The 25,082-nt window shown below is 31.4% G+C and overlaps 1 protein-coding gene across 2 annotated transcripts in view; it reads left to right on the top strand.

Moving 5' to 3' along the window:
- Window positions 1-25,082, top strand: part of LOC145329986 (gamma-aminobutyric acid receptor subunit beta-like) — a 64,578-nt gene that overhangs the window by 6,413 nt on the left and 33,083 nt on the right. For both annotated transcript variants that reach the window (XM_080174490.1, XM_080174488.1), the window contains exons 5-6: window positions 12,610-12,654; window positions 20,395-20,446. In XM_080174490.1, coding sequence (XP_080030616.1) covers window positions 12,610-12,654; window positions 20,395-20,446 — 97 coding nt within the window. The remainder of the gene's footprint in view (window positions 1-12,609; window positions 12,655-20,394; window positions 20,447-25,082) is intronic.

The raw sequence follows: 25,082 nt of genomic DNA, 5'->3' as shown, positions 1-25,082 counted from the left end.
CCCATTCTTGGTGAATATGTAAATTTTAATTCAGATTTAATCAAAAACTTGATTTCTTATTCAAATTTAGATTCCTCTCTATATTATACAATTTATGCATTTGAATAAAACAAGGAGTATTATGTCAATAGGGATTTAATAATAGCATTAAACATTAACCAGAGGCCTCTAGGCCCACTGCCTATGTCCGTACTATGGTTACGTACCTTAATTCCTTTTTAATTTATTCTATTTGTCGAAAAATGAAAAATCACTAAATGAAGAAGAAAATACGGAAGTTTGGAGTCTATGGGCAGCCTATAACAATAACGAAATTATTTCAAAAATAAATCACGAAACCTACACGTGATTTTCAGTTGTCGTCGGGGGGCAACACATGTTAAAATTAGCGACCTTTTCATCTGTCCCCCAATTATTATTTTATACTTATTTCGCTTGTGGCTATACCTTATTCCTGGTCTATGGGTATCAATATATTTAATTAAGTGCTCTTTAATGTGTGACAATGAATTTTTTTTATCTATGACTAACAGCCATCCCCAAACAATAGGTGGGGGGGGGGGGGATTAAGTCGACAGAAAATGAAAAAATAAATGGGAAAAAATGTGAGAGGGGGATGCATTTTACAAGGTTTATTATCTTGTGGGAGGGGGTGAAGGTACCTTTCCCCAAAATGATTGTAAACCTTGCCAAAACATATAAGAGGCTTCACTGTATAGAAGAATCCTGACGGTCCAGCCGTTAGCGAGATTTTAAACTACATACACACATTTGGTTATTTTCATATAAGAATAAAAGTTTACCTATTCTATAGTAATATTGAAACTGCAAATCGCTTTAAATTAAAGTTGTACAATGTTACCTAACATGTTGAAAACCTAACCTTTATAGAACAAGGTCTGCATGTTAAAAAACTGAAGATAAAGAATTATTGCAGATAAAAGGAAAAGGTCACATGGAAATATCAGGGCTATGGGTATTGTTTATTTCAAATAAGGATGAACAATAAATGTAAAAGTAGTAGATATCTAATCCAGATAACTACTTGGATCCAGTGTTGGGGACCTTTGCTTTCTGCACTTTTGTAGCATCTCGACTGTTTTAATATTTCCGACTCTATTGGCTGATATTCAAAGATCCAATTGAAAATCGGCACAGGGTCCACGGGGTTGGGACATTCAGTTATTCAACATCTTCCCCCTCTATTGTCTTAGTTTCATGAATCAACTAAGACCACAAACGGTCAAGAAAAAGTAAAACTGCACATAATTATTTTAAGATAGAGTGTATACATAAATTTGTTTGATATTCAAATCTTTATACTTATATAACAGTAAAAGAATGTGTGTCTGCCAGAATGTATGTGGCGAAGGATCTCCATTAACGCTTAATTAATATGGGTCTTCTTTACAGTAAAACTACCTATTAGTCCAAGGAACGTTTACAATATCAACCCCCCCCCCCAAAAAAAAAAAATATAAGTAACGGGTTCGCAACCTCCCCCCCTTCTATCCACACTCCTCCATTAGCTCAGTGCATCTAGAGGCCACTAAGGGGCATAGAAAAGTATTTAAATTGTTGTGGAAGGATTTTTCAGCCATTTAAGAGATCTAAAGAAGCACACATACATACTTCACCTTATTAATAAGTAATAGGTAAATCGAATTAAAAATATATATATATTTTGCTCAAATAAAGTTAACTTTTACCAAAATGAAAACAAAAATACCTCCTATTTGTGGGGGAAATGAAGTTTTAGAAGTTGATGAATAAAATAAAAGGAAAAACGTGAAAAAATCCCTCCTTCCACCCCCCCCCCCCCTTTTTTTTCTTCTCCCCTCTCATCACAATCAAAAGTGCATTCTCATTTAGATATGAAAGAATACGACAACATCCTTTTCGGATCTAGAAATGTCTTTTTCGCAACTTGAAAGACTGCTTTGTATTAGAAATTGTGATTTTAAAAAATGCAATGCCATTTAATTGCTGTTTCTATAACCTTATTTAAACCTTGGTAGCACTCTAAAGTCAAATCGAATAAGGGGCGAAAGGGGGTGGTATTACCAAACCAACTATAGACAAACATTTTTATGCAGTGACTTAGTTATTGAGCAGCTGCACTACTAGAATATTTTTGGTTTATTTTCCCTTTGCTTTTGTTCTAGTGATTGATTTTAAAGTTTTGCTCGGCTTTTGTAATCAAGGACAATTTTAATAATATAAGTATTCATACGAACATGCAAAATTATTATCATTGCTAAAGTAACTGTAAGCATGTCTGTATGTTTAGTAAGATCCCGTGAACAGCTAGACTGATTATTACTAAATTGCAGATAATCTTTAGAATCTTTTTTTGTTATTTTAGAGAATTTTTTTGCTAAATTATATCAACTCTCTTTCTAACTTTTTGCAATAAGAAACTTTGTCTCTCTCTACTTTTTTCTTTCCTTCTATTCTTTTCTTTATTTTACATATTTTTATGCTTTTTGAAGAAAAAAAAAGAAATATGTTTTTCTCTTCTTTCGCAAGAAATGCTTGATGATTTTTTGTTATTTATATGGACATTAGGATCCCCAAAATAATGGCTTCTAAAAAGTTTGTCTGTGTATGTCTTTTTGTGTGTATGAAACATACTAGGCGAAATTTTGGAATTACCTAGGCTAACCGCTCGGGACACTTTTTTCTGTGTATGATATCTTAGTCTATTTTTATTATTTTTAAAATAATTTTCTTTGTGGTAATTCATGCCTTTCTGCCAAGTAGTTTGATGTATGTGAGGCCTTATTTATTAAATATTGTATAACTTAAATACCTATTATCTATCGGATTTTAATTTTTTGAAATTAAATAATTTTAAGTTGTTCTGTGATAATGGATGTCTAAAAGAAGTAGAACGTATGTGTGTCTGTTCAAATTAAATGCCACTTTTTCTGATTTTCCATTTGAAGATTGTAAGTTTCAGAAAAATATAATCTTGATTTCTTTACCACAACCCTTACAAAACAGATTAAAGTTTCCTATGAAGCTTCACTGAAAAGACGTCGTTTGATATTTAATGTCTTTTAGGGGTTTCGATTTAGATACAGAATTATGCAGAAGAAAAACTTTTTTAATAAAAAAGTGAAAACAAAAGGCTGACCGCTGATTCTATAAAAGACTGCTGAATGAAGCTGCAGCTTCCAGTCTTGTAAAATGTTTAATCGCGTAGTAAAACAAAATTTAACTGCCATTGAACTATCTTTTATCCCCTCTCAATCCTCAAAAACTAAAACAAATTAAAGTAAATGAATTTATATGTTGGATGGTCAAATGTAAAACCTTAAATCCTAGGCCCAATTCTTTTTAAAAAATTAAGGTTTAACCAAGAGGTTATAATTTCTTGTATTATCAAGGAGGGAGAGGACAATGCAAGTTGGACTTATATATATTCTTTCCCTCAGTAACCAAAGACATACATTCATACATCACATTTAGAAGATTAATTTACAACTAGAACATTTTTAGGTATAATTAGGTCAATCAAAGATGTGTTGTGTGAATTAGGTTCCAGATAAACTTAAACAGTTAAACTAACCTTATTAGTTAGTTATAAGGTTTTTTCAATGGAAAACAAGAATCGAAGTTACTCTATTGCTATGTAATTTCATACGTTCGTCAAAAAAGTTGCGTACGAAAAGAATCTATATCTTCCTTGTTTATTAGCAGATTTTAAATGTAAATATACAAATGACAATCATATAAACGCAGCAATTTATTGAAAAGACATGAAAAAAAGTTTTTTTCCTATGTATAACCCATCCGAGGTTAGGTAGGAGGTTAACTCATGCGGGGAAGCCATAACCCTTCAGGGCTACCCATACAAAATGTAATCTAACCTAACCTACATTATAGTAAAAACAAATAAAAAACTACCCACCCCCCTTACTTTCAACTTGTCTAAACAAGGGAAGAGGGGGTTCGTTGCTCAACCACGCATTTTAAGGGAAAATGTCTGGCTATCATGGGGTCTTGAAATTACACTTTTTGTACATAAAAGGATTGGGACTAAATCAGATTTGGTTCATTCTATCAAAAATTACATTTAATAAATTGAATTTATTCTGATTACTTTACTTGTTGACCTAGGGACTTTGGAGCGAAGCTCCTCTAAATTTATAATGTCAACACTCGTAATGGACGGAGCAACATTTTTTGTGCATTTGTTAACAGGCTCATGAAAGTCCCAGGGGGGAGGGGGGGTTCCGGGAGGGGTTCAGGGAAATGAGCATATTTACTCACACTTGCTATCTCGTCAACTACAAGAGATATTATAATCCAATTTTTTTCATTGTTTAATTTAAATATTATATCATGAAACTTATAAAAGTTAGCAAACTGTATAATTAAAACCCGTATATGTAATTTATGAAGTTGATTTTATCTATGTCTAACTTTAAGATTTCTCCCTTTCCATCCATTTAACCGTACAATTATGTATCTATAATATAAATAAGCATATATGTACACAAATTTCATTCAACGATATGGAGACAGGGGGGAGGGGTGGGAAGTACCATCCTGGCGGCCAAAGAAGACAACAAAACATTAATATAATGAAAATATTTGTCCTTTAACTTTAACAAACATTAAACATCGGTAAAAAAAAAATTTACAATACTGAAATCTAAGTGTAATTTTAATCTTACTTAAAAATCCTCGCACAAGCAATTAGAAAATGATAGTTTTAAAGTTCTTAATGAAAATTTATCTATATTATTTATACTATCTACATATCTATCTGTTTTGCTTTTTCTCTATCTCTAGGCCCTGATGACATTAAATGATGTTAAGACGCTGATTAATTGAATTTATCCTGGTATAACAAATAATGGAGTAAATTTAGATTGCTTTCTGTCCTAAAAAAAGTTTATGTTATATTTCTTTTCTGACATAGTAATGGGTTGGATGTGGTTTTTATATTATATAAATAGGGCTGATGCCGAGCCCTGAAATAATATGATGATTAACTTTTGTGCCATCCATGTATCACTGTTCTGTTAGTCCTGTAATTCCTACCCTAATTTAAGGATTGTATTTCTTACCATTAATTAGAAGAAATAATCCCCCTGCCTGTCTCAAACATACCTGAACATTAGCGTACCCACGGATTTTTCCATGTTAGAGTTAGGAAACCAACCCACTAGATAAGATTTTGTTATGCAGGGCATTCATTGTTATTTTAACAGGGTGAGCGGCAGCAAACCCTTTGGCAACGCGAGTAGAGGATGGAAACCGCGATGGTATATGTTGGCAGCAAAGTAATATGCAGACTATGATTTGGAAACAACTATATTTGAACTGAATTAGAATACAAATACATCGATATAAATAGTACTAAACACAGTCTATAAAAAGATATCGCAGGTCAGAAATGAGAACATCAGCCTGGGGGGCCTGGTGGTCGCGGTGATTGTGGGGATGTGCAGGGGTGCAAAAGGGGCGCTCTAGAGGCGTAGCTGGGGAAAGGGGAAGGCTCCTTGAATGGTTGGGGGAGGGGGGACATCCCCCTTCCACTCAGTAGGCTTGGACAGGTGATAGCGATAACGGTACATTGTCAGTTATCACCATTCTATTTTTAGCTATCTCATAACAGTACATAACAATTACAGAATTATCTGGGTGCGTAGCATCTCTACAATTCACTCGCTTCCCTACTACCCCATTATTATTCTAGACTAGAGCACTATTTAAACATTGAGACCTGGTATCGGACACATTTAAAAATAGGTCATAATGTCCTTAACAATTTTAAATCAAGATTTTTTTAAAAAATTGATGTTAAACATCACAATATCTGAATTTATATATAATTCCTACAAATGATTTGTCACGACTGTAAATATTTTCTGTTGCTTGTTATTATAATTGGTTTCTATTCTTCAATGTGTCAAAACCCGTGGGTACTTCTCTGAAAAGTAAAATAATCATTTTAAAACCATTGTAGAAAATGAAATAAAACATAAGATTAATGAAATTAACAAGAATAACAATATCCATTAAGCAAAGCTTACAAATTATACAAACAAAATAATTTATCCTAACCCTCTAATCAGTATACTCAAAAGTCAAATAAGGGTCCTTTGATCGATAAATTAATGCCTGAATTATACAGATTTCATTTCAGAGGGGGTGTTACGTTTTTACCTATACACCCCAATGCCTCATTTAGGGGGTTGGGACCCCCCCCCCCCCCTTAGTTTTGGACGTAATCGGCTATGTTGTTTGTATGAAGTGTTTATTTTCTTTCATACAGTAAGTCACAATGTATTATTATAATTACAATTTCTAATCTATTTTAGAAGATGTTGTCCCGACTAAATGATTTTCTCCTTCAAGTATGTTTGAGAGGGGTGCCGGGAGGGGTTAATGGGGTAAATACCACATGGATTATACCATCCCCCTATATAAAGAAAATTTCCGGGAGCTTGTTGTTGTATTGATCCTCCCCCACCCAATCCCTATGAATTAACCCCATACCTTTTTGAGATTTTTTATTAAAAAGTCAATGTTGAAATTTAAATAATGGTGTTTCGGTATTATATCAGTTATAAACACTTTTTAATGTCAACATTACCGTCGAAATTGCCTAATATCAACTACCAAAAGGTTTCACATGGCCCTTATATTTTTTTCATGTGAAAACCCCTTATTGTTGATTTTAGTATTCACTAAACATGATACAATATACTAATAGCCACAAGAATATGAAATATTCAGGGATTAAAGGGATAGCATGTTTGAAGATTATTTGATATATCTACAATTTTGATACACAAGATGTATAGATAATAATTATTGGGGGAAGGGGAGTTGTCAGAAATAGTTGCAGTTCAAGGTCTCCAATCTTTTGCAAATGTTATATATAAAAACCTATAAGAAAATAAACATTCTCTATTAAACATTTTTATATTGCAGAAATATTTGAGACATTTACATTTTTTTTCTCAGGTGCCAAATCCCTTTTCCTTTATTATATATACTCTTTAGTACAGACATTATATTTAATAGTTAGCCTTACACAAAAACAATTTCAGTAAAAAAAATTTTAAAGATATCTATAATAATGTTTTTCTCTTCAATATGTTCTTCATAAATTTGAACAAGGATTAATTACTCCCATAAAGTGCAACTCTCATTTACATGACCTAATTACCTTGGAAGTGGCTACACAGTTATTTTTTTAAAATTCAACTATAATAAAATCCATTAAAACCCATTCTGAATTGTTTATCTTCATATATTATACTCTATGTAATATAATTTTTGTTATGCTTATTGTTTACCTTTTCCGCATTAAAAAGAAAGGATAGAATTCATTTTAATCAGACATTTCCACCATACCTATAATGTAAAATACCTACCTTTACCTGTCATTATGATAGACTAAGTCTAAGGCCTTGATACTTAAGGATCTTCAGGGATAGACAATGGCCGATAAATTTATGTACATCCCCAATGATGATACATGAAATTCCCTATTCTGTAGATTGATATTATTGGTTGAAACGTTTAAACAATCACCTTATTTAACCAACCAATCAAAATTAAGTCTCCACAAATGTTAAGCTTACAAATAAGAAAACGCTATTTTAAAACTTTGGGGACTAGTGTAATGTACAGCCAATTGTCCCATCTCTATCTGCTTAATTCTAGAAAAAAAATTTTAATAAAGAGTTGCATAGTGTGCCAGTCTACAAATGATGTAAACTGGGCTAAATGATATGTTGATGGTAATATAAAAACACTTAGTATTCCTTCCCACAACTATAATAATAAAGACAAAAGGGGTGGATAGAAAGATAGTAGAAAGATAGAGGTATAATATAGAGAGAAGAGAAGAAATTGAAAAATTGTATCTTTATTATGCTAGAACACTATAATAAAATAAAAACAAACAAAAAACCCAAAGTGTGTTGTCCTAACCCTTTATCCATATCTAATTATTCTTTTATGAAGGGAGGGTGAGGTTGCTTTTTAACCTCCCAAATAGCCTGCTTTGGAGATGCTTTGCTCTACAGAATTGTAAATAGTACATTACTACAACCATTTACAAGATCTTACTGAACACACATTTAGCTCTTTAAATACAAGGGTAATAAAGCCAAATAATAAAAAGGAAAATATATAAATTCAAGTTACCCAAGTTGGCAATGTCCCTGTAGCAGAATTGTATTTGGTCACTGCAAAACCAGCTGACAGCAGCTACAGTTCTATGCAGGAGAACAAAAATCAATGTTCACTCTAAGGTTGGAAAATATGTACTTGGTAATCTATCTTGACATATCTATCCTTTTCTATCCATCTATCTGTATAGAATGAATGTAATAAAGTAGATATTGCCTTGTAGAATAATTATTGATTATCAATACAGAGATACAAGCGTAGAAAGATACAAATTAGGGAGTCTCAATTCAAAAGGAAAAAGTCTACTTTATCATTCCGAAATATATTTCAAGTAAAAAATACTCATTATCAATTGTAGAAGTGAATCAAGCAATATTAGCCTGGTCGTTTTATACCTAACTAATATAGGAATCATCATGCAAACTTTGAAATCGATATTAGAATTATAATTTGTCTAAATTAATGAAAAGAGCTATATGTTATGGACACTAATTACAGTAATGCTTCACTTTTAGAAACTGCTCTACAAAAACGATATATAATAGATCATACTCTTTAATAAACAAACCAAAGATAAAATAAGTTACTTTCAAAGCTATGCTGTTTAACAGACTGACTTGGTGATGAATTTACAGACATATTCTACTGCAATACTTAACAATAGATTATTAAAGAACAAGCACAGAGTGCAAGTGTATAAGATTGTAATAATAAATAGATATTTATATAAATTCAGTAATTATAGAAAGATATATAGATATAATATAACTAATTATAATATGTGTGTAGCCAAGAGTAAGGTTTATGTTAACCTGGGATAGCTCGGGCCAGCTTTCACAAAAGTTTCAGCTAAGCTTAGTAGCACTCACAGTTAAATATTTACATTCTACTGTGAAACTAAACAATTATTAATTTCCAATTTTAATTGGAGAAATGATTTTATAAAAATAATCATAGATTTATCCTATGTCATAATTTTCAAGAGTTGTTTATGAACGTTTTGGCATGAAATTTAAGATGCAATTTATTTAAAAGTGAAGGGACAAAATATAATTTAAAGAAACTCTTCTAATATCAGCAAACAAATTTGAATTATAGGACCACTCCTCATATCTGCAAAGAATAACTTGATAAAAAGAGCATTATCAATGTTTTGGTTTTTCAAAATCACAATATGTTTGTAGAAGGAGGAGTAAAAAAAAGTTTAACAACATGTTAGTATATATATTGGTATAATCTCTGAAAAACAGAACCCAGCAGTTTGTAATATCTTGAAGGATATACAGACAAAAATAGGCAGAAAGACATTAATTAAAATATTTCTACACAACTTAAAGCTAAAATGTTCAACTGTGACTAAAGGTAAAGGTTGGCGAGGTTATATGTTGTAAAGTTTGTGCTTGAATGGTGTGAGAGTCTAGATTATTCCCATACATCAATGAGAACTACAAAAGGAAAACTTTCTAGCAATGTCCCAGGTTGTGAATGCTGGTATTTTGGAGGGGTTGGTCCAAGTAGTTCTTGGTTAATATATGCATCCCATAACCATAAATATTACTTCATATTCATTTATCTTAAGATGATAATAAATTAAAGGAAATATTTGTAAAAAAAAAAAAGGATGCAATTCCAATTTTTTCAAAAGCAACTTTGGGAAATTGTCCAACAACAGCATACTATAATTTAATAATAGTTATTGTTATATGCTAATTAAATTTAAAATAAGATCAGAGGGGTGATATTATAAACCATTGCTATTGAGAACCTAGTAATATACAGTCAAAGTTTTTATCAAAGGATACAAAGTTATAGGCTGGGGTTAAACAGTCTTTAGTTTCATGTAATTTAGTGTTTCACTTCATTATGTAATTGTTTTTTATGTCTATTAAAGAGAGTAAATAGTTCTCCATGTTTAGTAAGATCTCATATACTTCTAGACCAATATTCCACATTAATAAAGGAATTTGTTTCTTGTCCACAGCAAATTTAGGCTATTTGGACATCATAAAAATCTCTTTGATGGCTTGCCCAGAAAGGCAAGAGTTGAAGGTACCCGTGAATAAAAATGTAGTGGGACAAAGTATCTCAAAAATCAGCTATGTGATGTCATAAAAATGAAAGAGAAGTTGGAAAAAAAGCTTCAAAAAAGAGACTGATAATCCCTCATTTTTTATGGCGTCACATGGCTGATTTTTTAGTTACTTTGTCCTGCTATATAAAAATGAATGTGGTTGGTCTGCAGAGAGACAATTGGAATTATAGAGTAGCTTTGCTACTAATAATAACATTTACATTAAAATCAAAAACACATCAATCATCAATTTGTAAATATAAGGTATTTTTTCACATTTTTTAATGATAAATGAATTAATAATTATATATATTAATATTTGGGTTTTAAGCTAACTTTATAAACAATTTTTTTTATGAAAATCTAACTTAGAACAGATTCGGAGCCATAATATAAATATATTTAATTTTTTTCTATTTCTTGTGTGGCTCAGTCGGGTTTTAGCATGTACCATGTTAATGAATTCAAAGTAACTGTGTGTCAGTTTATCTTATTAGATTCATGGATTCATTAGATTCATGGTAAAAAATATTAAAAATCTGCAAACAGTCGACATTAAAAAATTAACTGACCTTGCAGTGAAATAAATAATAATTTATCAATTTATAAACCATTAATAATAGAAAGCTTGGTTTCATTAGTTTACATACTAAATCAGTAAAATTATTATTATTTTGATATCGAAATATAATAAAAAAAAGCTTAAAGTTAAAAAAAAAGTTAAACTGTTATGATAACAAAATGGTTAATTTACTGTTTTCCCCTTTTTTTTGCAATAATGACCCCATGGAAAGTAATACATTCTTGTTAGTAGCAAAGAAAATTAAATTTACCCTGTCTGTTCGTCAGTCACCTAGTCCGTAACGTTAACAAATGCTCTTTAAATCTCCTTGTCGTCTCCATAACCCGTCCATGATTTTTTTGTGCTTTGCTACTTATGTATGTTTTAATTCTTGGGTATTTTGTATATAAACTGTAATAATTTCTATTAATGTTGTCCACCATGTTTAAATGAAAAACTTTGCATTTATTTACACTTTTCTGAGCAGTGTTATATAACTCACCAAATTTCCTCTGTTACTCCTCCTTTACTGTTTACTCTTTTTAACTTTTTACCCTCTCTCCACTTCCTCTTTTCTTCTTTCTCTGCTCAAATAATAGAGAAAATTTAGAGCTTATATCAATCAACCACTAATTGTAATCTACAGAAGGGGTAATTTTGTGTATCGTCATTGGGGATGTTCTTCAATTTATCGGCCATTGTCTTATCCCTTTAGATCCCTGAAACAAAACAACTATCCTTAATTATTATCATTTATAATCTAAAAAAAGTAGGACTAATATCTATTCAACATGAAAACCTATATGAACATTAAGAGATATAAGTTTTCCGGAATTTTAATGTAGGGAGTAGACTTGAAATCTGCATCAAATTTTAAGGATTTTTTATAAATTCGTTTTTTGTAAAATTCTTTATCTAAAAGCGAAAATACATTTTAAGTTAATTAATTTTGACCAATAGGATAGGTGGATTTTAAACTACCTGCGTTCTAATTGGTTGAATGATGTACGACATCCAATCAGAGCGCAGATTTTTTAAATCCACCAATCACAGATGCCAAAATTAATTAACTTAATTTGTATTTCCGCTTTTAGATAAAAAATTATACAAAAAACGAATTTTATAAAAAATCCTTAAAATTTGATGCAGATTTCAAATCTACTCCCTACATTACAATTCCGGAAAACTTATATCTCTTAATGAACATACTCATTATGTTTTATTTGTATTATTTAAAACTAGTAAAAACTAGACCAAAACCATACTTGAACCTATGTCAAGCTTCCCTGAAATGAAACTCAATTGCTTCCGTATTTTTGAATTTTTTCAGCATCAGACTAAACAACCTTACTGCTTTATATATTTGAAATAAAAACCTAATTAAGGTTATTCTAAAACTAATAAGTTTGATGTAAAAACTAAATCAGAAAGTTTAGCCCAGAGAATATTAAACTTATTTTCCTTTTCATACACACAGGATACGCCCCCCACCCCCTTACCTAAAATCTCGGAAGTATCCCCCTACTCCCATTCGAACACTCCAACAAAATTATATACCTCCAAAAAACTTTCTTTTCCTTTCGTTGTCTCTTAAATAGAGAATATATTTTCTTAGGCAAAATTGTTGAAGATTTTACTGATTAGTATCTCAACACCTAGGAGTAGATCAAGTGGCTGAAATACTAACTGTCTGTTTATTCGACATAGCACCTCGTTTATTACTGCCACGCCTATTTAAAATTCTACTTTTAAATCATTTTTTGTCATAGTGTAAACTTCTGATAAACATATTTTTGTATTTATTTTTCTTCAGGCAGCGGATAGTTGAGGCCAGCTTGAGCTCTGGTAATTATTCAAGGTAAGTTAGATAGATAGATAGATTGTTTATAGATAGATAGACAAGATAATGTTATGTTGACTAAACCGGCGTCATTACAGCTACTTACTGTCTGGAGGGTGTCAGGTTCGAGTCCGGATCACAATACTAGAAACGTAAAAATGGAACCCACTTTTGCTAAGTCTAGTGCATGACACAGAATGTGAGAGATGGGGGGAATGCCTTGTCCTGTAAACAAGTGTAACTATTTAACATGCACCGTTTGTTTAAGATTTAAATTAAACAACAACAAAAATAGACAAACGTTGTGATTTATTTATATAGCAGCTTTGCTGTAAAGCATTGTCTGCATTGTTGTACATAAATAAACAAGAAAGAGAGTAAATTCAATTCCTTTTCAAATTCCAGTAGAAAATTATTCTACCTCAACCAAGTTCAATCCTTAAGTTTAGACTTTGTGTTAACCAATTTAAACGAAGTTAAAACGAACCTCCCGACTTTAAATATTAGTTTAAAAAGAGAATAGGATTTTTTTTGGAGGGGCGTCATTTTTTCTAGGTTTGATTTCTCTTAGGAGGGTAATGATACCTTCCCCAGAATCGGTATAAACCTTTCGAGGATCTATAAGAAGGAGAATCCAGGGATAAGGGATGGGAAACGTAAGAAAAAATTATTCCAGGCCTATTTTCCAAATAGGCCTAAAAAACTAGTTTCGGGATGACGCAGTAGTTAGATTTGAAAACTATGAACAATGATGAAATAGCTATTATATGAATGCAAAAAAAAAAGTATAGAATAGAATTCAGGTAGTTGATTCCACCTAGCATAAAATATAATAAAAACTTTTCAAAGAACCAATATGTTAGTGGGTTTAAGTAGAATCCCGTTAAGATGGTCATTACTTCGCCACCCCCCCCCCCCCCATTTAAAATTTTTTTTTTTTGAGATGGTTAAATCTGATTTATTTTCAAACATTTTAAGGGGGGATCTACTTCACCCCAAAATTTGTATATAGAAATAAACACCGTTTTAGCCCCCCAGCTTTAATAAATAAATTAAGTAGAATTGAATAAGTACATGGGTAACATTCTATCAACTAATTGTTCCATAGCATACATATAAATTAAGAATTAAAAAAAAAAAATTTACGTTAAAAATTAACAGAAAAGTTTAATTAAGTGTGCAATAATTTTTACCAAAATTAATGAAAATTTTTTTTAACAAAACACAGTACACTTTTTATTTACATATTGAACTAGTTTTGTATTTGTAATCATTTAGGTGGGTTATCAATTCCACATGAAATATAACTTTTAAATTGTCTAAAGACATGAGTTTTTCACATTGTTCTGAAGTATAAAATGTTGAATCCTACGCAGTCTTCAAAAAACGATCTCTCTGTTTATGTTTTGCTATATGGACATTTATTAATGTGTAGATTTAATAATAAGTTGATGTGATTGAACATCATATATATTGTAGTCATTCTGATAGCAGAAAATTTTCATTGTTTTCATTCTAATAGCAGAAATTTATGTTTGCTTGAATTAATTTAGCCAATTAGGAACTGGGGGAAGCGTTGGTTATTAATTAATTGGTTAATGCTAAAAGCAAGTTTCAGGCTATTGGATATTAGCCTACAGCCAATAATGAACTGGCGAAAATGAGTTGATTTTATAGGCAAAAACGAAAAGTTGCCCCATCACTTTAAAAAGGAGGCTGAGACCTAATTTTCGGTCAGGTTTCCCATCCCTTATCCCTGGGAGAATCATATTGGTTCAACGGTGAGTAAGATCCTTCGGTACACACAGACAGACACACACATCCTATCACTTTTATAAAAGGATGAAATTAGATCTTATGAAGACAATTATGTATATAAGATAGATTCTAGTAATATTTTAGATTCAATACAGTTTGAGTTATGCAGTAATAGTATAGAAAATTTTAACCAATTTATGTTTGAAAATTTCTACTTCCCCTTCCCCTAAATATATATAAACCTTCAAAGGACCTATAACAAGCTACATTGCATTGTAAAGGAGAACCATATTGGTTAAGCGGTTATTGAAATCCTTTTACTTTTTTATAAGGATAACAGGAAAATTTTTTTAACTAAGAAAAAAAATATATTTAATTATTTTAGTTTAAGAGCATTGAGGTCACAAAATATTCTTGTTCCCACCCTCCTTGCGACTGAATACCTCTAAACAGCATTACTCTCAATTAGTTTTAAAGAATATTGGCAAAATTATCAGGGCACAGCAGCCGTGCGTCAGAGTACAGGAAAACCGATGCTTTATAACTTTAACTGTAATCTAGGTGTCAAAACTTTTTTTTGATATGAAAATCCTTTCATTCATGAAAATGTTGTAAAAAAACCAAGTGGGTCTAAAATGACGGCTTATACGCTGCTGCCGAGCCCTAAAAATAATGAAATGTTTGCTCTAGTAATATATTGTTAATCGATTTTTGTAATTTAGTGCCAAGATAGATAGGTAGGTTATTGAGTAAATACTTTTTTACATCTGTGTTTTAAGAAGTAATTGAAAGTTAAGTGAGGCAAGGAAAGGGTTTGTTAGTTTTATATTTTTAAATTCTTAGTATACCTAAATGTAGTGTTACGAATTTTGCTTGGTCTAAATGAGAAGAAACTAAGATTGCCTAATTAATTTCAACTTATAAAGGAATACAAGATTAATTTGTGACCCAATTTAGATGAATAATCTCAAGATTCTGTGGCCGCTATTGACATTGTAACATACTATTTATATTTAAAACAGACGAAATGAAAAATGAAAAAGAAATAATTTTTAATTTAATGGGTAATATACTTGCAGGGGTTATTTCTGTTTAAAAGGTCTAATAGATCCAGCTAAACAAAAGATCTTTCTGGGCAATTACCTTTTCTTTTAGAAACTAAAATAAAAATGGGGGGGGGGTCAAATTTAAACTCTGACAACCTCAAGTGCAACTAGAGGCCTCTATAGGCGTAGCCACTAGTTTTATTACATAAAGAATATCTTCGGTTGAAATAAAATAAAAATACCCAATAAGACAGAAAATATTTGATACATAAAATGATGAATGCTTTTCAGTTTTCAAAGGGAACAGTGATGAGACAATATAGGAGAAATACAAAATATTTCTACTTGTTAATGGGAAAAAAAGTTTCTCTTTGAATGTCGTGCAGTTCAAATTTAAACAAACAGATATAACAACATTTGTAGACTAGCTTTGTTTTGTTTAAAAAAAAACACTATAGTCCTTTAGATCAAGTAGTTTATGAGATTTTCTTGGAAACAGACAAACAAACATGCAACTACTTTTTAAAATGTTGTATATGTCCACTAATATTCCTGAGAATATTGGTAGGCTGTAAAAATATTTTGCGTAGTATTTGATCTTTATGTATTTTCCACGGCGGGGGATGTGTATCCTGCAATATCTCTCGAAAACGGCTTAACCGTTGCTTCTTCAATTTTTCATACTTAGTTTACTATAAAGACATTTATAACGCATTGAATGTTTTTAAAATGTAAAATATAGATTGATTGCTTAAAGTAATGTAATGGCACTCGGCAATTGTAAAATAATACAGAGGTGGATTCTTTAAAAATTAGGGTCGCCTAGTGAAGCAAAATTATTTTTGTGAAAAAATCCTCCAAAATCGCATAAAAAAATCTACGAAATTTAAATAAAATCATAAAATGTTTATTACCATAACATTTTGTTTAACTTTTTTTGTGATTTTGGAGAATTTTTAACAAATACAATTATGCCTAACTAATGATTTTGCCTCACTAAGTAACCCTAATTTTTTTAATCCACCTCTGTATTGTAGCATTCCCAGTACCTCTTAGAAGCTACACTGTAAAGATGAATTCATTATTGGTTCAGCGGCTAGCAAAGTTCTTAAGGACACAAAAATCCTGATACTTTTATATAAGGATGATCATAACATTCCATTTCCGTGTTCTTCTCAATATTCAAAATATCCTTACAAACCACTAAAAAGTTTATCTTTTACAGAAATTACTTGGATGTGTGTTTGTCTATCTGCCTGTTTTTATTTACATTTATGTCTTTCTGCTAAGTTTTTAATGCTCTTCTATTATCAAAATGCCCGTCCGTTCGTCTGACTAGGTGATTTCACATATGTGGTCGGCTGAAATTTATTGGTTATTTTATGCTTACCAACTTGTGAATGTTTTCGTCCTTGTTTATAAAGGATTGATGTATTTTAGATGTAATATTCTAAAAACTTAAAGATTAAAGTAATTAAGCCATTTTATAAACAAAGAAAACAATATCAAGGACAGACAAAGCAAATAATACATAAAATGATATAAGTAAATTACCAACGCATTCAATATTCATCAAAGTCTAAACAAAAAATTCATGAAAATCGGTTCCATATTTACTTAAATAGAAGAGGAATAATCGGATATACTTACATATAAAGCATAGACGTCCATTGGGGGGGGGGGGGTAAAGGAGGGAGTATTTACCCCCCCAAACAATTTTGGGGGGGTAAATACCCCTCCCCAAAAAAAGAAAAAATCTCTAACAAAAAAAATTACCCCCCCCAAGCAAATTTTTGCCCCCGGGGTAAAAATTTTGGGAGGGGGTAAAAAAAATTGCATCGCGCTTCGCGCGCCCTTTACCCCCCCAAAAAGCGAATTACCCCCCCCCCCCTTAAAAAAATTTTACCCACCCAAAATAAAAAGCTTGGACGTCTATGATATAAAGACTTGATTATAGGATGCTTTGCTCATGAAATAGTGCCTAATCGTCCAAGGATTCATTATAACAAAATTAAGTTGAACAAGAAAATTATATTTTATAGAATAATGTGGTAAAAAGACTCAACGGGACTTTCTTTTTAAAAATATATAGCCACAGCATTTCTGAATTGTACCCGATTGTTACAGGAATAATGATGTCAATTTTGAAAAGGGACAATTCTTACATGAATAAATAAAAATCTAAACATTCGAACGGACGGCCTAACCTTAATTTAAAAAATTCTAGAACATTGTAGTACTGTTGGATTTTTGAAAATTGTGGGTCAGTCGGACGGATAACATCATGGTTATATAGTATCTGTACCGAATAAATAAGTTTTGGACATTTTATGAGAAAAAATCATTCAATATTTACTAGAAAGAAAAAACACTAACAATATAAAGTAGAAGAATTTCAAAGAATATGGTAAAAAGATTCCGAGAAAAATGGAGAAAATAAAATGGTAAAAAAAGAAAAATATTCAAATAGTCTTTTATTTCTAAACATAAAAATATCAAACATTTTTCATCGTGAGTATCTACAGAAAAAATGTAATGTATGACTTTCTTGCCATAAACTCTGCGTATAAAATAACAGGATGTTTGTCTGTCTGTATGTCTTACTAACAGGTCCCTGGAATGTTTATCTTCTCCATCAACCTAAGAGACATTGCTCTTTAAATAATACCCCTCTCTAACAAAAATAGTATAAAATTTGTTTTTGCTTTTTCTTTTAAAACTAAATTGAAAGTTGTTGGTTCGACATGGGTCAAGCCCTTTTTCCTGTTTAAAGTGGCCCTAGAAGCTGTGTAACTGTGTATCTATAAACATCTAGTACATCCTTGTAATTGGTTTTAGCTTTTTATAGACTAGCGGCTTCGCCCCTAGCCCCTTGGGGGCTTTGCCCCAAGAGGTAATTAAAAAAAAAATGTAGTACATGTGGTGGATCTTTATCTATATCATATCAAAATTGAGGATCTTCATCATACATCATCAAAAAAAATGAGGGGGATTTTATTTATTTTTCGGGGGGTTGGGGGTGTCCCAAGCCCCAAGAAAATACCCTAAAACCACCACAGGACCATGGTAGGTATATTCCCTAAAGAGTAGAATCCAATCGGTTCAGTGGTTACCAAGATCTTAAGTGACAGACGGACAGACATCAAGCTACTTTGTATTATAGATAGAAATGTAAATTTGTTACACCTTGGGAGTGTATGACAAAATTTACAATAAAACAAGGATGACAACATCCATAAAAGCGAAGCTCTGAAACGGTAGGACAAACGGACATTAACACTTGTATAATGTCAGAACTGAATAATCAGAATGCGAATGTATAAGAGTCAAAGCAAAATTGTAAGTAAATTTGTTGAAAAACTGCTTGATACAGGATAATGTTTATGGACATACTTACATTTTTAGGACTTGATTATAGAGTTGCTTCGCTTATAATATTGTACTTTGTTGTCCCAGGAATCAGTATACCAAAAATCAGACAAATCGGATAATTAGGTCACATACAAATTTGTTGTTAAAAATGTAAAAAAAATCAACATGTTTAAAATGGACGTACGGACATTCTGGTAATGATTATAGAGTTGCTACACTTTCTAACTCGTACCTAACTATTATAGGAATCACCATGCAAAATTTGAAATCGAAAGGACAATTCTAACATGCCTAAATTAACGGAAAAAAGCTATTTAAAAAAGTAAAAAAATCAACATGTTTAAAATGGACGTACGGACATTTTGGTAATGATTATAGAGTTGCTACGCTTTCTAAATCGTACCTAACTACTAAAGGAATCACCATTTAAAATTTGAAATCGATAGGACAATTCTAACATGTCTAAATTAACGAAAAAAGCTATCCGTTACGGACGGACGGACGGACCGACCCTAATTATAGAAAAGCTTCGCTTTTAAAAAACTCCCTTAAAAACCCTGTTCGCGCCACTGGCTTTAAAATTGACCTGGCGTTTTTTTTTTTAATTTTTGCTGTGCGGATTGACCATAAGCAGGGATTTTTTTCTAGAGAGGGATTGTTAGCCCTACCCAAAACCCCTGGACTGAGGAAGTAACCAGAACTTAATCAGGCATCTCCTTTAGAACCTTTCCATTAAATTAAAACTCTACTATGGTGACTCCTGTTGTAGGATCGTTAAAGCACGGTGCAAGATGGACGGCGGGCACGTCTCTGGTCTTCCTTCCAATTTTTGCAGTATTGTTGGATATTTTTAGTATTTGCTCTTCAGAATCCAATTTCTTTTTGTTTACATTTCAGCTACACAAGAGCTGTACCATATATTTTGGAGAGAGATACCTAGCAGTCTCAGAATAAACACAAGTTTAACAAGTACAAGGGAAAATAAATGAAGATATAATTCGTTGGAAATTGTCTGTATTACGATGCAATACATAAAATTCAGTATGGCTGGGAACAGGTTCTATTCCAGCGGATATTCATCGGTTTGAAGCCATACTGGATAAACTAATCTACAGAAATTTAACTAAATTTTTTCAAGTAGCTATGGTGTAAAAAACCCTAAAACAGCCATTTTATTAGCCAAGCTATACCTCCGTCCTTTTGTCTAATATCTTATAGGGCATGAAAGTACTTTATTGAACAACCAACTTTCCTTTAAATACGACTTGTATATTAGCATCGAACGAACGATACTTTTTGAACCCGTAATAACTAAAAAAGGCAATAATTAATATTAATATTTTCCAACTTATAATTAGTAATTAGGAAAAGTTATACTTTAGTTGCAAAGTTACTCAATAATGCACGTTGTCCATCGTCTGTGAGTTTTGTAACAAGTTTATATACAGTTTTGTTTATACCTTTATCAATATTTATAAGCGTTCATGTTTGTTAGTTTTATTGTATGATTTTAGAGCTTCGTTTTTATGGATATTGTCATCCTCGTTGCATATATGTAGAATTGACCCTTTAATCTTTTTAGGTTGTTAGCTGATATTCAATTTTCTCGTGCTCTTGGTTATTATATGATACAGGTACTATCAATAAATCATTATAAAAGCGAAGCTACTCTATAAAGAGGGCGCCTGTAGGTCATAAGCTATCAGGCATAACTGAGGGAGGGAGGAAACATTTGACTGCAAATTATACTGGTCTAAAATGTTCAAATCTTGGTCCGTCAACAATTTTAGCCTACAGAAGAGGTAGTTTTGTATCATGGTCACAAGTAGCAAAATGTTGTTATTCGTCTTATCTCTTAATATCCCTGCAGTTTTTTCATAACGCAACTTCTTGCTATATAATTATAAAAAAAACTCTTGTGTTGAGTAGCTACGTTCTCTGTTTTCTGTAAATTAAATATTATTACGTAAGCTTAAGCCTTTGAAATCATATTCAATTTGCTTATTGTGTTTTATAATTTAGTTTGTAGGTACTTTATAAATAAGGTCTGTCAGTCTGGCCGTCAGTTTCCTTTCTAAGAATTTTTTTTACCATCGAAATTGTAAAAAGATTGTCAAATTACCTATTTATATTTGTAAGTTTTGTATTGCTGGATTAAAAATCACTCAAACTTTTATTTAATACTAAACTTTCTTATATCTAGGAGACGCTTAGATAATAAATCATGAATGTGCTTAAGTTTTGCTGCTCCTCTTTAAGAACATTACTGTCCCCGATTCAAAAAGTTTTGAAAAATCACTAAAATAATTGGATTGAAATAAAAGAAAATATAGTTATGAAAATTATGTTCAAACTTGGTTGAATAATCTAATTTGTATGTTGTGGAAATTTTCTCGTGATTTTTATCAAATTGATTTTGTACTGTTTGTTTTCTCTTGTCCCCTCCCTACCTTAAGATTTTATAAATAGGGCCATTACAAACCTCAGAAAAATTTTATATCATTTTCTGTAACACTGAATGGTAAATTTGATTTTCTAAGCTACTATTGACGATAGGCTGCTGATTTTTTTTGTGAAGATACCTCTTTCTTAAATTTACTTGGTTCGTTTGTCTGTTGCTCAAGCTTTTATTAAGGTTTGGTGATTTGTTTGTTCGTCATGCCATTATTTATCTTTTTCTCCTATTCTTCTTTATGACCAATGAACAAATGCTGTATAAATCACTTTGTCCGTTGGTCCATTCATGATATATTGATGACGCCATTTGCTAGAATCAGACGCTATACCACTTACACTTACAGTTATTGGAAATATATTTACTAAGTTTATAAACAATATGTAAAATTATTTATACATATGGTGCATTATTTGCCAAATGTACCACTTTTCTGCACTACCTCTCCGATTTTGTTAATACTCTATATTTTGGTCCGTTGGGTCATTCAAGGATGCTGGATGGCCAAAAAAAAGTTTCAGAGTCCCTGGATGTCTAGATATCTAGCTATCTATGAAGGTAGGTAACAAAAATGTAAAAAACACCCATTTTTTCACAATTTTAAAAATTAATTTTTTCTTCAATCTTACATCCAATCTATACATTTTATACACCAAAATGATCGTTTATTCATGTAAAAAGCGCTCATAATGCTATTTTGGCCAAAACTCTAATTTTACAGGGTGTCCAACAAAAAGTGTATTTTGGATATTTAGCGTAATACCCAAAATACCTGTCCGAAAAAAATCATTTTTTTTGGCTTAAATCCTGTGTTTTATCTGTGGGCATATGTGGTATATAACGGTTCGGAGGACCCGGGACTTTAAGGTTGTCAAATTTCACTTTGGGACACCCTGTAAATGTGATTTTTGCGTCTGTAGAGCTAAAACTTGGTCCAAATTGGCTATTTTTTTCAAATTACTCTAATATGTGTCTTAGTATGTTTGGCCATAGTGTTTTCTGACCAGATCAATAATTTCATATTTTTTGGACACCCTGTATTTTCAAATAAAGAGAAAAAAAATTTTGTTTTTTTAAAAAATTTTTTTCTATTTTTAAGTTACTTAAAACTGTCATATAGATACAGATTTTGACTAATAACAATAATATTTGCCTATTTTACAAATTTTTACACTTTTGGGACACCCTGTGCATGTTTTTGAAAAATGATGGTTTTTGCCCATTTTTTGGGGGAAGGAGTCGTTTTAGGACCATAGACTATTTCTTCATTTTTGTAGAACTTTTCAAGACACATCATTTGTTATTTATGCAAAAACCGCAAAAAAACGAACCGTTTTGCCGTTATTCACCGCCAAAGGCGAAATTTTTTTACGTTTTTGCCGTTCCCGAGGTTCTAATGGGCATTTGTGGTAAGAAAAATTAGATTTATCAAGATCCTTTTTAAGTACTTTTATTTAGGTAATTTAATTTACTAAATTTCATATTAAGTAAATTTTTTTGTGCATCTAACCGTTTTTCGTCGAGATGGATTTCAATTGTTAAAACAAGAAAATGAAGTGAATATAACATAAATAATTGCTATAACATAAGTGATAAAAGAAACATAAATCTTGTGCATTTGAAATTCCTTTTGACAAAAATCAGTTGGATATACAAAAAAATTTACTTAACATGAAATTTAGCAAATTAAAATGCCTAAATAAAAGTATTTCACAGTTATCTTGATAAATCAACGTCTTCTTACCACAAATGCCCATTAGAACCTCGGGAACGGCAAAAACGTAAAAAAATCCTCCTTTGGCGGTGAATAACGGCAAAACGGTTCGGTTTTTGCGGTTTTTGCATAAATAACAAATGGTGTGTCTTAAAAAGTTCTACAAAAATGAAGAAATAGTCTATGGCCCTAAAAAGACTCCTTCCCCCCAAAAATGGGCAAAAACCATCATTTTTCAAAAACATGCACAGGGTGTCCCAAAAGTGTAAAAATTTGTAAAATAGGCAAATATTATTGTTATTAGTCAAAATCTGTATCTATATGACAGTTTTAAGTAACTTAAAAATAGAAAAAAAATTTTAAAAAAACCCAAATTTTTTTTCCTCTTTATTTGAAAATACAGGGTGTCCAAAAAATATGAAATTATTGATCTGGTCAGAAAACACTATGGCCAAACATACTAAGACACATATTAGAGTAATTTGAAAAAAATAGCCAATTTGGACCAAGTTTTAGCTCTACAGACACAAAAATCACATTTACAGGGTGTCCCAAAGTGATATTTGACAACCTTAAAGTCCCGGGTCCTCCGAACCGTTATATACCACATATGCCCACAGATAAAACACAGGATTTAAGCCAAAAAAAATGATTTTTTTCGGACAGGTATTTTGGGTATTATGCTAGATATCCAAAATACACTTTTTCTTGGACACCCTGTAAAATTAGAGTTTTGGCCAAAATAGCATTATGAGCGCTTTTTACATGAATAAACGATCATTTTGGTGTATAAAATGTATAGATTGGATGTAAGATTGATGAAAAAATTAATTTTTAAAATTGTGAAAAAATGGGTGTTTTTTACATTTTTGTTACCTACCTTCATAGATAGCTAGATATCTAGACATCCAGGGACTCTGAAACTTTTTTTTGGCCATCCAGCATCCTTGAATGACCCAACGGACCAAAATATAGAGTATTAACAAAATCGGAGAGGTAGTGCAGAAAAGTGGTACATTTGGCAAATAATGCACCATATATATAAAATCTATTAAAAGATAAAATATCTAAACAAACGGAGAGAATATACAAAAATTCTTCTATTTTATGTTGTCCATAAAAAACTACCAAAAAAAAACAATAAATAGACAGGTTAATTATTTAGATTTCAAATTGAATGAAATTTTTTTAGACTCATTGCTTTCTGCCCTTTTGTAGCGACCTGTGTGTGTTAATTTCCAAAGACTCAATTGAAGTCGGCACAGGGTCGTCGGGCAGGGGATATTGTTTTATTCTAGTATTTTCATATTTGCTTTTTTATGATAAAATGCTGAATGGAAGTCTCACTCTTTGTATTGTGCATGTAATGTCTGTAATATTTCATCAAAATTGCTTCTTACCAGTTCAACAGGGAGTTCAAGGGATAAGATGTTACAATTTTGATTCTTAGGTCACCAGGATAGGGAGATTTTGGTTAGACGTTTAGATTTATATTTTTCTTATTAAGTTTTGACACACTACCTTATGATAAGGCAGCTCATAGTGTCTCCAAAAAAAGACAAAAAATATTACAATGTTTGACCGAACTATGCCGATTGAGAACACATTTCTTTAAAATATGACGTCAATTAGGATAGTTTGGCACAACGTTGTTACATTTGTCCACTTTTTGTTAGACACACTATAAACTGCTTTCCTCGTGATATTAGAACCTTACTTTTATGGATGTTTTCATCCTTGTTTTTCTTTATAGAAAACAGTAAAAGTGTCTGACTATGACGTCAGAAAAAATTAACAATTAACCAATGAGAATCCAGTATTCACAATGGTAAAATATATAGCGGCCTCTCATTGGTTAATTGTTAATTTTTTCTGACGTCATAGTCAGACACTTTTACTGTTTTCTTCTTTATAATCAATTATCCATCCACTAGTAAAAATAATGAATGTCAAAAATAAGTATGTACAAACATATAAGCTTGAGAAAATCTTTTCATGTTAATTCGTACTAATGATACTTATTGATGATATTTTTATGGCCATTGGTTCCTTCCCTAGCCTCTAACACTCATAATTCAATACTATATAGTTTAGATAGGTG

The sequence above is a fragment of the Acartia tonsa genome, chromosome 10 (genome assembly GCF_053477335.1).
Source record: "Acartia tonsa isolate MP-2025a chromosome 10, ASM5347733v1, whole genome shotgun sequence".
Classification (NCBI taxonomy): Eukaryota; Metazoa; Arthropoda; class Copepoda; order Calanoida; family Acartiidae; genus Acartia; species Acartia tonsa.
Note: the sequence above shows the minus strand (reverse complement) of the source record. Positions and strands in the feature narration are given on the sequence as shown.